A 14,509-nucleotide genomic window follows, 5' to 3' on the forward strand; every position below is an offset into this window, starting at 1 on the left:
TGAATCAGGTGTGTTGGAGCAAGGAAACATACAGGGCAGTGGGTCCCTAGGACCAGGATTGAGAACCCTTGTTATTGGAGGATAGAACAAGACTTGAAGTTACCATATATGGTTCCTTGCCCATCTGTGGCACTCCAGAAAGAGTAAATATACTCTAAGAATATACAAGAAAAACACAAATAAAGTGAGAGGAACATTATTTTAGAACAGTGTTGACCAGTCCTGGTCCTCGGGGACAACACGCCATTAGCTCACCATTTTTTAATGAGATATTACCGTAGATGCAGGAGAAGAACGAGTGGGACAGTCAGACACTTCCTCCAATCATCACGCAGAAGCCCAGTGTCCGCCCACTGCTCCACTGACTCCCCAGAGAAGCTGAGCTTCCGTGGAAGTGACGTATTTGCTGCATTTGACAGTCGCTACAACCAGATGAAGCTGAGCTTCAAGTGGTTTGCATGCGGAGGCTGCTACGGGAATACGAAAAATCACGCAAGACGATCCGTCATCCGCGATAATCAGCTGATTCTGAACACACTAGTGACACATTCTGATCGCGGTCTAGGGCACGTTTAGTATCGAGGAAGCCGAGCGTCCCGTGGTGTCTCAGAGCAATCACCACTGCTGATTGGCTGAGTGTTTCTAAGATCTTGTGGTAATGCATGTTATGGATGAAGGGGCCACACGGTTGGTGCCGTGCTCAGACCCCTGGGTTCGCGACCCGGTCAGAACAAGGGATTTTCTACATGTGAGTTTGCATGTTCTTCCCGTGTGCACGTAGGTTTTCTCCAGGTTATCTGGTTTCCTCCCACAGTCCAAAAACATGCAGATTTGGGGAAATTGGACACTCTAAATTGGACGCAAAGATGTTCAAATTTCATATTTGTTACGCAAAATCTGGTGTTCGTGTACAAGTACAGTGGTTGTTCTAAAGACTTTTTGACATGCAGTAAATTGTAAATAACTGCCCGATATTGACATTGTTATTCTGGAAAAATGGGCAAAAGCACTTACTCACAGGACATTTTCTGGCCCTTTTTATGGTTAAAATAAGCAAAAAAGTCCAGACGGACACATGTATGTGGATGAAGTGAAACCACAACATGTTGTTATTAGCAAATCTGCTTTTATACAATTTATAGATTAAGAAACAGTTGCTTCTCTGTGACATGTGGGTGTGTCTGTGCAGATCATCCTGTTTGTGTGACATCTACTCCCCATGTCGAGATGTGGTTTCACCACAGTCCACACTAATGCATACAACCAAATAAAACCCACCTAATCTAATACAACAAGCCAAATTAAACAATATTAGAGGTTCATGAGTGATCCAAACGGACTCATCTGGATTTGAAACTTGTGTGGTAAAAGTGAAGTGAACACTCCTGTGCGTTACTTCGGTCAAATCTGCTCAAGACGTGTTTAGTTCTGTGCAAAAGGGAAGGAAGTGCTCACAGCCCGGATAAACTCAGAAGAAGAAGAAGAAGTCCAGCTTTTAGATATTTAAATGATACTGCACTTCTGTTTCTCAAAGCTTCTTGGTTTCTCTTTGTACACGTTCAAGTTTGAGGAGAAATTTGCAAAAGAAGATTAACAGAGCGTCGGTTTTTGGACGTGAGGATGGAACAGACTTTGCTCTGCGTGCTGGGATTATTCTGTGAGTCACTTTCTTTTTCCGAGTCGCTCACTTACGCTTTAGTTTTCATCGTTTTTATGTCAGTTTGATCATGTCTGACTTTCTATTTTTCACTTGAAGCACTGAATCTTCTCTTCTACTGTGGACAAGCTGAAGGTAAGTCTCAACCTTTTGACTTTTGACGATACACTATCTGTATCAATGTGGGCTCCAATACTGATTTTGGATTCATAAAATAGTTGATCCTGCGAATAATGAGCAGTGATAATTTAGTAATCTCAGTCAAAGAGTATGAGGTTTAACCTTTACATACTGAAATTTGATGTCAAAATGTTAAGTTTTGAACTTCTTGAAGAGAATTGGTTTAAGACAAAATAAGACAAATGCTCCATTCAATTTTATTGTTTTAATCTGGCAAATGTTGCTTGGCTAGAATATTGAAAACTAGTTTGTTAACTTTCAGACTGTAATGTGCCCTAAAACGAGGAAAAACAACAAGAAAGTGGACAAAACTGGCCAAAATCTAACAAAGATTAAAATAAGATGACAAAGTTGTTTTTTTTGTTTCTTAAATGGAGATTATTTTTCTATTGCAAAACAAGCCTGCCCAGATTCTTTCTTTCTTTCTTTTTCCAAAAGATTAGCAAATTTCCCCATCTTATTTTACTTTAAGTACATGTTATGTTAGGTTTAGACCGAACACGCACTTATTCTTTATTTATTCTGTTTCTTTCTTGAGATTCTAAACTACAAATAAAGTTGTTGTTGGGAGAAGAAGAAGAATAACTCCTTGAGTTTCAACAGGGTTCTACACTCCTTGTGCTCAAACCCTAATAAAAGAACACGTTTCTTTAGCGTGTGGATTTGTTCCACTGTTTTTTTAATTGTATTTCAATTTTTAAAACACTTGCTTCTTTTGTTTTAGTTGTTCTGACCGTTGAACCAAACTGGTCAGTATTTTTCCATGGAGAGTCTGTCACCCTCATATGTGACGTGAAGGAAGGACAAGAGACAGACTGGTGGTATTCTTTCAACAGAGACGGTCAACGTTTTATCGAGTACAGTGACTTTAAGAAACATCAGATACACAGACAATACATACGAACAGGAAACTACTCTTGCACTGGTGATAAGAAACGCTCAGGAAATCCGCAGGAAAGTAAAAAGGTTCATCTAACAGTTTTAGGTAAGTGTCTATATTCAAACATTTATTTCATCTATGTGAATTTAAAGCTTAAAATGGAAATGAGAAATTATAATGGAGAGGAAATGGAAGTACAAAATATGTTGAAAATTAACAAAGGACAATGAATTGTACACTTTTTTGTTCGTGAAACGTCAATAATTTTAGTAATAATAATAATAATAATAATAATAAAAGTAATTGATATTTTTTAACAGTAAGTGCAACTTCGGCAACTTCATCTGTCTCGAGGTAAATGTTGACGTTCAGTCTGTGATTTCGTTTCTTTTTAGTTAAAGCAAATGATTTGAAAAAGAAACATTTTCTTGTTTTTTTCCAACTTTAAACCCCCCCCTAAAATATTAGAGATTAGAGATATTTCAACATTTTGTGTTTTGCTTGACGATTTTAAAAGTGTTTACATATAAACTCGTTCTGCAGCTGGTTATAAAGCCACAAAATAATATATATATTTTTTCTATGACAATAATTATGTCCATTTATATACTTTTATTCCAAATTGAACAGTGTACACACCTAAGGCATTGATTTTGGAAGGCAACAGTTCAACAGTGGGCGCTGTGATGTTGACCTGCTCTGTGAGCCCATCAACACCTGGCTGGGAATATTCCTGGTACAGCGGCACAAACACCCAACCTCTGACTGCAGGGGACGTCGTTTTCCACTCGAATGACAGAATCAGTGTCTCACAGGATGGACTTTACCGGTGCGCAGGAGGACGAGGAACTCCACGTTACTACACCGTGCAAAGTGACACATTTGGTATGAGCACACTTTTTTATTTTAAATGAAAACATTAAAAATGAAACTCTGCGTTTTGAGCTGTCGACACGTGTGTGTATTTGACCTTTTCTGCTGCTTCAATTGCAAGTTGCCATCACACCTGTTGTGAAGCTGAACCACAACTGGCCTGAGGTTTTCTACGGAGAGGAGACCAGGCTCACGTGTGAGATGAAGGGTGGAGAAAACGTCGTGTGGGAGTATGAGTGGATGAAACAGCAAGTTGTTCTTCCAGAAAACAAAAAGGAACATGTAGTTGTCCATGCTACAACATCAGACTACATGTGTAGGGCAGAAAGTACATATGGCCAAACACGGTGGAGTAAAGCTTTCAGACTGACAGTAATTGGTATGTTTTTGTTTTGCTGGATATAAAATTGTTTTTATTTAAGTGTTAGATAATGCATTAATAAGGGATCGCTCGGGAGAGGGACAGAGATAATCACCCTCACTGAAAATGAAATCATTAAAGAAAAGAACAAGTCTCACGAATCAAATCTACATCTGCTTAAGAACGTGTTTGCCACTTTGTCTCACTGTGATAGAGGCTGGGAAATTAAATTCATTAAATTCATTAAATCTCCCTCTCCCACACCAAAGCCCATAGAGAAAAGCAGTGATTTTACATCACAGCACACAGGAGTTTCTGATCCACTGTTGCCTCCATTAGTACGTTCTAATGTGTTATTTTGTGACTTCTGTGTTTAAACTCCTGTGTTCTGTTGGACAAGTCTGTCAAACTGTGAGATAGTGTGGCAAGGTAGACCTAAGCTAACATAGGTCTTGGTTGGTGCGTGTTTTGTTAAGTTGTTAAAATCTCTTCTTCCCACAAGATAAAATTGCTAATTTTCTCTGTCAAACAATGGGATTAAAGGGCAAACACATTTGCCGTAGATTATTTTTGGTGATGAATGAAATATCAATCTGCGAGCAGCTATGTTTTCAGTAGGGATGTCACGATATCGATATAAACCGAAGTACCTGCCAATACCGATATCAGTCGGATAATAGTCATTTTAGTCCTTTCAACTGTGTCACAAATATTCTTCTCCCATTAAGTATTGTATCGTTTGGGGGTTTAAGTTCATTTTGATAACCACACTTAAAATATAAAATATTAGCATCATATGATTTATATTTGGAGATGGATAGACAAAATCCTTCAAATCAGTTTTTTAATCTTCCAACAGATTCACCTAATCTCTCTGTGTCGTCATTGTGGCCAAATCCCGGAGCATCGGTTAATCTGAACTGTGCTGCTAAACATCCGTCTGCAGGCTGCAGGTTCTACTGGTACAAGCTTATTCCTAACATAGCCCGAGAATACTTATACGACTATGAGCTGCTCCCTGGAAGCACAAACGGGACCACACAGGATTCCTATGTCGTCTATAATCACACAAATACAGCAGGGTATGCATGCAGAGCAGGAAGAGGAGACCCAGTGCATTACACGTCTTACAGTCACAAGTTTGTCTGGTCCAGAGGTCAGTTTGTGTACTTGTTTATTTGCTTTCCCTCCTTGTTCCAATGATCATTTACATTTTTATTCATGTTTTTGTTTCGTTCTGACCTCAACAATGTCATCTGTGTCTGGTTGATTAGTTAAAGCTGGGAAAGGCAACATGTTTTTGGCATTAATGATTTCATTTCACCATAACATACAGTTCTTAACAAATGTATTAGACCTAAAGACAGAGCCGCCCTAAATTAACAGCATTGGTAATTATCAAAATCATTTTTTATGTTTCTGTTGTGGTTGAGGATAGTAGGGCCACATCTGACTTTACTTAAAAACAAACAAAAAATGTCAGAATTCTGACTTTTTCACAGAATTTTGAGATTAAAGTCAGAATTTGGATTTTTTTCAATAGAAAAAGTCAGAATTGAAAATAGTCAGATTGTAATTCTGAGAAAAAGTGTTTGTTTTTCAGAGTTTCAGTCACCACCGTCTCTCAGAGTGAGTCCTGACAAAGTTCAACACTTCAGGTCAGACTCTGTGTCACTGACCTGTGAGGGAAACTCGTCCACACAGTGGACAGTGGTGAGGTTTCGTCAAGACGGTTTTATGAGTCAGCGATGCTCCGGCTTTGGGACACTGACTGGATCAACATGCACCACTCAGTTAAATGAGCAACATGCAGTGTACTGGTGTGAGTCTAAGTCAGGACAATTCAGCAGCGCTATCAACATCAGTGTATCATGTGAGTTTATTATTATTTATTATTGATTCTGTGTATTGTTTATATTCTGAATATAAGTCGCTGAAGACGGACACTGTTTTTTTCCTCAGAATTCTGTTTTTTTTCTCCGCATAATTTTGAGATTAAAGTCAGAATTATGACTTTTTTCCTTACAAACTGAGATTAAACAAATGAGCAAAGGTTAAAACCTAAGCTCATCCTCGATGACCTTTGGTGACTCGGCTTGTTAAAAATGGTGCAAATAAAACTTCACGTTCTTCCTTTTGCTTGTGCAGACAAAGATATTCTACTTGAGAGTCCGACACATCCCGTGACTGAAGGAGAAGCTGTTACTCTTCGCTGCAAACTGAAGACGGGGAACTTTGTTGCTGATGTTTTCTTCTATCAAAACAACAAAGTCGTCCAGAATGACACGAGATGGACGCTGACGATCCCTGCGGTGTCAAAGTCACATGAAGGCTTTTACAGATGTGAAGGAAAATATTCTCAGCGGACTCTGACTTCACCACAGAGTTGGATTTCAGTCAAATGTAGGTATGATTTAAGCGTTTTTTAATGGGACAATATCATCACACAAATAACAGTGATTATTTTGTTACAGCTGTGTCCAAACCAGAACACTCTCCAGGTCATATGCCTCTGATTGTTGGATTGGTTTGTGGAGTTTTAGTAATAATTCCTCTGCTGCTGCTGCTGGTGGTCTTTTGCTACAGAATGTCTAAAGGTGAGATGTTTTTCTTTTTTAATGTCGTTTTCATGTACTACATCACCATTACAGGGAGCCCGGGTCAGGTCATGCCGGGAATTCCTTTTAGACACAACTTTTGCGCTCCATCACGTTAGCTTTTTCCTTTCCTTCACAATACTATTTGCATTTCCTTGTGAAGATTTTGCTTTCCCTTGAAATAACAGTTTGTGTGAACTTGCAATAACAGTTTGTGTTAACTGTTTGCTTTCCCACTCAATACTTTTGCGTTTCCTTGCAATATTTTTGCGTTCCCTTGCAATACTGTTTGCGTGTCTTTGCAGTATTATTTGTTGCGTTCCCTCGCAATAACTTTTTGCGGTCCCTAGCAATATTTTCTGCTTTCCTTCGCAATAACTTTTTGCTTTCCCCCACAATATTTTTGAGTTCCCTCGCAGTATTTTTCGTGTTCCCTTACGAAACATTTTGCGGTCCGTCGTAACATTTTTTTGTGTTCCCTCCTTGCAATACTTTTTGTGTTCCCTCGCAATAAATTTGCAGTTCCTCACTATATTTTTTGTTTTCATTGGCGCTACGTTTTGCATTACCTCGCAGTATTATTTTTTGTATTATTATTAGCTTCCCCTTGCAATATTTTTGATTTCCCTCGCAGTATTTTATGAGTTCCCTTGCAAATTTTTTGTGTTCCATCCCTTGCAATAACTTTTTGCATTCCCTCACAATACTTTTTGGATTCCTTTGCAATATTTTTGCGCTCTTTTGCAGTATTTTTTATGTTCCCTCACAAAAACCTTTCGGATTCCTTTGCAATATTTTTGCGCTCTTTTGCAGTATTTTTTGTGTTCCCTCTCAATAACTTCTGCATTTCCTCCCTATCTTTTTTGCCAAATCTTGCAATGTGTTGTGTGTTCCCTTGTGTTCCCCGAGGGAATGCAAAAAGTTTGGTCTGAAAACTATTCCCACCATGACCCGACCCAGGTGCCATAGCAGTACAATAACTTGCCAAGCAAAAACCATGTGACAGCAAATGTGTGTGTGCGCATGTTTTTTTGTTTTTTTTTACAGAAAATAAAGAAACCTTTTCGAGCAGCGAATATGCATCTCCTCAACATGGTTGGCCTGATTTATTTGTCATTTGGTCTTTAAGTGTAACAAGTTTTTAAATATATATATACATATATATGTATATATGTATATATGTATATATATATATATATATATATATATATATATATATATATATATATATATATATATATATACACATATGTATATATACATACATACACATACACATAAATATAATTAAAGTGATTATTTTGACCTTGGCTTGACCCATAGATGATGCTTGTCACTATGAAACAGTGAAACCACGTGTGGACACAGAAGATGGTAAAGTTTTTTCTTTTTGTGTTAAACCTGTGATTAGAAATGATTACCCCAAAAATGTATAATTTATGGAGATTGTAAATGATTAAATTATATTCTAAAAAATGTATGTGTTTCAGATGAAGTCAGGGGTGTTGTATATTCTTTGATTGAGATTAAAAAACGCCATGAAATCAATGGTAAGTACATATGAACCACATCCAATTCATAGAGAATGGAAAGAATATTCATCATTTATATTATATTATATTATTCATTAATATTTTCCATTTAACAGGAGAGAAAAGTAAACCAGACAAAGGGTGTGTTTACTCGGATTTGAAGATACAATCAGATGCAGGTACCATCCATCCATTCATCTAATCACCCACCCATTCATTCATCCATCCATCAATCTTCCGTATAACCTGACATGTGGTTTCCATTGTAGATGATGATCAGATGTACGCCCAAGTGCAGTCATGCAGTAAAGACAAAAAAAACAACAAAAGTAATTCAACTTTACACCAACTCACAGCTGTTGTTCTTAGAAATAGTTGTTGTTATAAACATTTGTGTCTAATATAATAATCATTCATGGGAATATAATTGTTGATATTTGCTGTGTTTAGCGTTCGACTGATTGATTCAAAAGTAGAGTTTGGAATTTCGGTTGGTTTCGACATGGAACGATACATAGTAAACAAAAGAATATATATTTATAACGTAAAAATAATTCTATAAAACCAAAAAAAAAAACCCAGACAGAAATCATTCACTACTTGATATCTGGTGTCGGGCCGCATGAAGTTGATCAGGGAGCCACATGTGGCCCTCGGGCCGCGAGTTTATGACCTCTCATTTAATTTAATTGTCCAATTAACCTCTGGACCCGCCCATACATACACACACGAGCAGAATAATTGTGAAATTAAATGACTAAATACAACATTTGAATCAACAAATCACTAATAACAACAAATAGTAAATAGAGAAAAGTAATAAAATGAACTGATTATAGTTGTAGTCAAATTAAACAAACCTTATTTTTCATCACACTGATTAACTATATTTGTAGTTCTTACCATTAGGTCAGATTACTTATTAGTGTTATTATTTGTATACATGTTAGACAACATTTAAATTCATAATCTGTGATTTGTTTTTAAAGATTTGACATGGAAAATTGTCTGCATAATAACAGTGACATTTCAATCTGCTCACGTCTCCATTCACAGGACAATCAACTCCTGCTGTGGCCGAGGAAACTGTATATTCTGAAATTAACCCTGGAAAATCTAGTGGTAATATCCTTGGCAAAATACTATGTACATGGTACTAAAATGAAAGACAACATCCTTAGTTTGTTTTGTTTTTTTCTTTCCCTTTGCTTCCAGATCAGTAATCAACCCAAGCACTGGAACAGAAGAGGTTGTACAACAATAGTACATTATACAGGAGTTTATGCAGAAGGAACATTTGGAATACTGAAATTACATACATATCACATACTGAACATAAGTATGAATAAGTATAAGTATTCATAAGTCAGTCTGACTTTAAGGAGTTAACGTCAAACGACAAGTGATAACTGAGTCAGGATTTATGAATCTCCACACTATAGTTTTTGGGTAAAAATAGCTAAGGTAAATCGATAAAAACTCTCTTCTCTTGTCATGTGCACATAGTCCGTGTGTTACGATGATTCAAATATTAGAGTCACGATACGATACTCGATACCAATGACATCACGATACAACGATTCTGTGATAATCAATATGTCGCAAGACAATCTTGTAGACGGAAAGCAAAGTTTAACATGAACAGTTAAAAGTGCAGAGTTTGGTACGTGATGAACGTGGATGACACTCCCTCTTCTTTGGGCCACGTAAGTTCCACATTAATTTGACCCACCCCTACTGTGCACATTAGACACATGAGAAGTAACATATTTTTAGTCCTTTGAGAAATGGTTCTCACACTGTGGTACACAAACCTCCTCTGGTGGTAAATTCATAAACAATGTTCTACTGTATATTACATTTTACATTACATTACTGTAGCCATTTACATACTGTATGCAACATGTCTGCACGACAATAGCTAAAAACAATGAGACTTATGTTACAGGTTTTGTTAACACCAAAATGTATTAACTTTGAAGTCCCACAGAGAGCAGTGAGTCATCAGCATAGGGATTGATTTCTCGAATGGCAAATGTATATAATTGCATTCATGTTGAAGCAGCAACAGCGCAACATAATCACATAGCTTTTTAGCAAATATTTCTCTCATTTAAAAACACATTCTACCTGTGGAAAAAGCTTTATTTATTTTTTTAACATTGCATGAATAGTAGCTGTTTTTTTTATTTCTATTTTTTTTATTGATACAAATTGTAACTTTTTCCAATATAATATTACTGTTATGTCCCTGGCCTAGGGAAACCAGGGGTAACCTATGTGTGTGTGTGTGTGTCTTCCACCTCCTCTTTCCAAATAAAGCCAAATAAATCAAAAGTCTGTTCAACCAAGTGTAGCAGTTTTATTAATTTCAGAGAGGAACAAGGCCGAAATAACAAACCAGACAGGAGAAAGGAAAGGTGAAACAAAATGGCTTCGCTCTCCTACTTGGTAACAAACACCATAAGCCATACAGCAACTTAATGATCTAATCTTCACTCACTACGACTAATAACTACTTTCAATCCAGGCCCCATCTCTTCAACCACTCATGGAAATAATGAAATCAAGAGAAACTGCAAATAAAAGTGCCAAACGAGCCCAAAACATGTGACGGATCAGTTTGGTTCATTTACTTGAATGTCCTGCGTTCTCAAAACCAAAAGCAGAAGTAACACATTGACTGCGTACAATAATTATAGGCATAGGCGCCAATCCCGTGGATTGATCACATGTCAGCAGCAGCAGCTCAGGTGGCTCTGGTTTTCTATCCAACACAAATCTAAGGAATCCTGCCTAGAACTTAAATTTTCTTTTGCTGACTGAATTAAAAAGAGTCTAACAAACTCTTTACAGCAAAATTGTGGACATTGTTAGCATTTTGTGGAGGTTTCTGGCTCTTTCCTGCTGAACTTGGGCCTTGCAGGCCTGGATAAATAAACCATGCCACCCAAAGCTTCAAACCACACCACTGAGGAATATGTCACCATGGCTCAAGTGCGTGAATTGCTGGACCAACAAAAAGACTTTTACAGGACTTTGCTTGAACAACAGAAAAAAAGCTTCAAAACTTGTGTTCAGATCATAGTTGACTCTTCAAACAGGAGGACTGATGATCTGTCAAAGCAAGTCTATGATCTCCAGGTGAGTCTGGAAATGACTCAAAAGGATTTTGATGATTTTAAAATCTCATGCAAACCTTGGTCCAAGAACTGTATGGAAACCAGGACTGACTTGGACACAATTTGTAAAAGCATGATTTCAATCTCCGACAAGACAGAATATCTGGAGGGCCAGTCAAGACGCCAAAATGTTGTTGTAAATGGCATTAAAGGGTCTGGGAACGAAAAGGTGTCTGAATCTGAAGAAAAAGTGAGAAAACTACAACTGGATCACTTGAAAATAGAGCTGGATTGGGCTCACAGGACTGGGAAGCCAATGGCATTGTCAGAAAAGCCACGACCCATCGTGGTCAGATTTCTACGGCTGAAGGATAAACTTGCTGTTCTGGATAAAGCTAAAAACTTGAAGGGCTCTGGCATCTTCATAAACAAGGTCTTTCCCTGAAGCCGTCCAGCAATGAAGGCCGCACGGGAGAGAGGTGACATTGCATATTTGAGATATGACAAACTTATTGTCCATCCACCCACCCAAAACCCGTTAGTCTGCCTCATTAGTCTCCACCATTAGACATTTTATACACTATTTTGATTATTTAATTATATATCTGCAGCACATTATTTCTTATACACACTGTGGACTACAACAAACCTGATTTTGAAGGCCAGACTTTTAAGCCCTTTGATCCCTCGACTATTGACCCTTACAACTTCGATGTTGACCCAGACCTACATTTTTTTCTCATCATTTGATGCCTCCAAAATTTGCAGTTATTATAATGATACTCAGTTTAATGACTTGTGTGTTTCTATGCCTCCTAATATATTCTCTACTTTTCATCTGAAATATAAGAAGTCTTTCCAGCAACTATGACAAATTCATGCATTATCTATCTACACTTAATCATGATTTTTCTGTTATTGCTTTATCAGAAACATGGCTTACAGAGGTCTCCAGAGACATTTTTAAATTACCTAAATACAATTCGGTTCACTGTGTAAGAGAGAATAGATCTAGAGGCGGAGTATCTTTGTTCATCAATGATGTTTATGAATTTAAAATCAGGGATGATCTCTCTCCAAAGTCTGATGGGGCTGAGGTGGAATCTGTTTTTGTAGAGCTCTCTGGTGTCTCTGGTGGAAAGAATATTGTTGTTGGTGTTATTTATCGCCCACCTGACTCTATCATCAAAGATTTCAATGAAAGTTTGTCAAATTCTCTTGATCTGATAAACAATGAGGATAAAATCTGTTACATTTTAGGAGATTTCAATATAAGTCTTTTTAAATATAAATCAGATACCCTTACTGGTGACTTTCTTAATATTCTGTATTCTAGTTACTTTTTCCCTCCTATTCATAAATCTACACGGGTTAAAGAAAATTCAGCAACCTTGACTGATAACATTTAACTAACTCTTTGAGTGAAGGAATGAAACCTGGGGTCTTGTATTTAGATTTGTCAGACCATTTTCCTATTTTCCAGTACTCTTTAATCAAGAGTCTAAATAGAGCTAAACATACCAAGAAAACAATGTACAAAAGAATTATGAGCAGGTCAAATATTTCAAAATTTAAAGACAAGCTTACCAGTATTTCATGGGATGACCTATATGAGGAAAATAATGCTGAGTGTGCATATCAATATTTTATGAATGTTATTCGTTTTAGCTTTGATGAATGTTTCCCAATCGGAGGTTCTACCAGGAAATACAGTCAAGACTCAAATAAGCCTTGGTTTACAGCTGTTTTGTTGAAATTGTTGAGGAAAAAGAATAAACAATACAGAAAATATCTCTCAAATCCCACTCCTCTTAGCCATTGCGTTTATAAATCCTATAGAAATAAATATATTCATTCCATTAGATCTGCAAAAAAAGAAATATTACAGTGAAAAATTTAATAGATGTTCAAACAATATCAAAACCACATGGAAAGTGATAAATCAGCTGTTGCAAAGAGAAAAAAACTGCCCCAGAGCTACCACCTGTCTTTTCAAAATCCATTTGATATAGCTCAAAAATTGAATGACTTTTTTGTCAATATTGGTTATGAATTAGCTAACAAAATATCTGTATGCCATGGTAATCCACTGGATTTTATCCCTAGACATTTTCCTATTATTTATTCTTTTGAGTCCCCTGATATTCAAGAAATAAGTGACATAATTGATGAACTAAAACTATCTTCAGCAGGTCATGACAACATTACTCCATTCCTTGTCAAACAGGTGAAACAGTCAATACTCACATATTTTCTCTGTCTATGAAAACAGGTGTTGTACCAGAGGATTTAAAAGTTGCCAAAGTGATCCCTCTGTTTAAAGCTGACGATCCTTGTTGTTTTAATAATTATAGACCCATATCTATTTTGCCATGTTTTTCAAAAATATTAGAAAAAATTATTTACAAGAGGATTTCTTTCTCATCATTTAGATTCTAATTCAATTCTTTACAAACACCAGTATGGTTTCCGGAAAAAACACTCCACTTATATGGCTCTGCTTCACCTGATTGACAAAGTTACTTCTGCACTTGAAAATAATGAATTTACTTGTAGTATTTTTCCTAGACTTTTCAAAAGCTTTTGATACAGTTAACCATCATATTTTACTTGAAAAGATGTATAAATACGGTTTTCATGATACTACACACAAATGGTTAAAAAATTATGTATGTTTGTGTTACGGGTTGCTATTCTAACAAAGCCAGACTACTCTGTGGGATTCCGCAGGGATCCATTCTGGGACCATTATTATTTCTCATAAACATTAATGATTTGTCTAATGTCTCTAATATCCTTTCTCCAATAATGTTTGCAGATGACACAACTCTTGTTCTTTCTCATTCAAATTTCAGTTCACTGATTAAGGATGCTAATGTTGGTTTAACTGCCTACGCTACCTGGTTCAGACTGAATAAATTATCTTTGAATATAAAAAAATCTAACTTTATCATTTTCAGTGGTAAAAAAATCATATTCTAAGGATTTATCTAAAATTTCAATTGAGTCTGTTGAGATGCCTCAAGTGTCATCTACAAGATTCCTGGGAATCATTGTTGATGAGAGTTTGAGTTGGAAAGAACAAACTGACTGGGTTAGCAGAAAAATAAATAAATCTATTGGTATAATTAGAGGGATCAGTCAGCTTGTCACCACAAACTGTCAACAGATTCTATATTACAGTTTAATGTATCCCTATCTTTCATATTGTAATATAGTTTGGGCCAGTACTCTCAACAAAATTTTGGTCCTCCAGAAACGTTTTGTTAGAATTGCAACTCGATCAGAGTCACACACACCAGCTGCT

The 14,509-nt window shown here is 36.7% G+C and overlaps 1 protein-coding gene across 3 annotated transcripts in view; it reads left to right on the plus strand.

Annotated features, from left to right (window-relative positions):
• The window catches only part of LOC122760141, a 32,145-nt gene extending 21,907 nt beyond the window's left edge, over positions 1-10,238 (plus strand). Inside the window, exons 1-16 of one of the 3 annotated variants that reach the window (XM_044015197.1) lie at positions 1,219-1,657; positions 1,757-1,792; positions 2,562-2,822; positions 3,348-3,602; positions 3,712-3,969; positions 4,811-5,107; positions 5,555-5,824; positions 6,100-6,354; positions 6,426-6,548; positions 7,596-7,643; positions 7,872-7,922; positions 8,039-8,098; positions 8,197-8,259; positions 8,350-8,409; positions 9,137-9,202; positions 9,296-10,238. In XM_044015197.1, the coding sequence (XP_043871132.1) occupies positions 1,621-1,657; positions 1,757-1,792; positions 2,562-2,822; positions 3,348-3,602; positions 3,712-3,969; positions 4,811-5,107; positions 5,555-5,824; positions 6,100-6,354; positions 6,426-6,548; positions 7,596-7,643; positions 7,872-7,922; positions 8,039-8,098; positions 8,197-8,259; positions 8,350-8,409; positions 9,137-9,202; positions 9,296-9,303 (2,148 nt within the window). In that variant the 5' untranslated portion in view covers positions 1,219-1,620 and the 3' untranslated portion in view covers positions 9,304-10,238. Of the gene's footprint in view, positions 1-1,191; positions 1,658-1,756; positions 1,793-2,561; positions 2,823-3,347; positions 3,603-3,711; positions 3,970-4,810; positions 5,108-5,554; positions 5,825-6,099; positions 6,355-6,408; positions 6,549-7,595; positions 7,644-7,871; positions 7,923-8,038; positions 8,099-8,196; positions 8,260-8,349; positions 8,410-9,136; positions 9,203-9,295 lie in introns of those variants that run through there. The other 2 variants (XM_044015198.1, XM_044015199.1) reach the window with 2 other exon arrangements.
• The last annotated feature ends 4,271 nt before the right edge of the window (positions 10,239-14,509 follow it).

Source organism: Solea senegalensis, unplaced genomic scaffold (genome assembly GCF_019176455.1).
Source record: "Solea senegalensis isolate Sse05_10M unplaced genomic scaffold, IFAPA_SoseM_1 scf7180000013044, whole genome shotgun sequence".
NCBI lineage: Eukaryota > Metazoa > Chordata > Actinopteri > Pleuronectiformes > Soleidae > Solea > Solea senegalensis.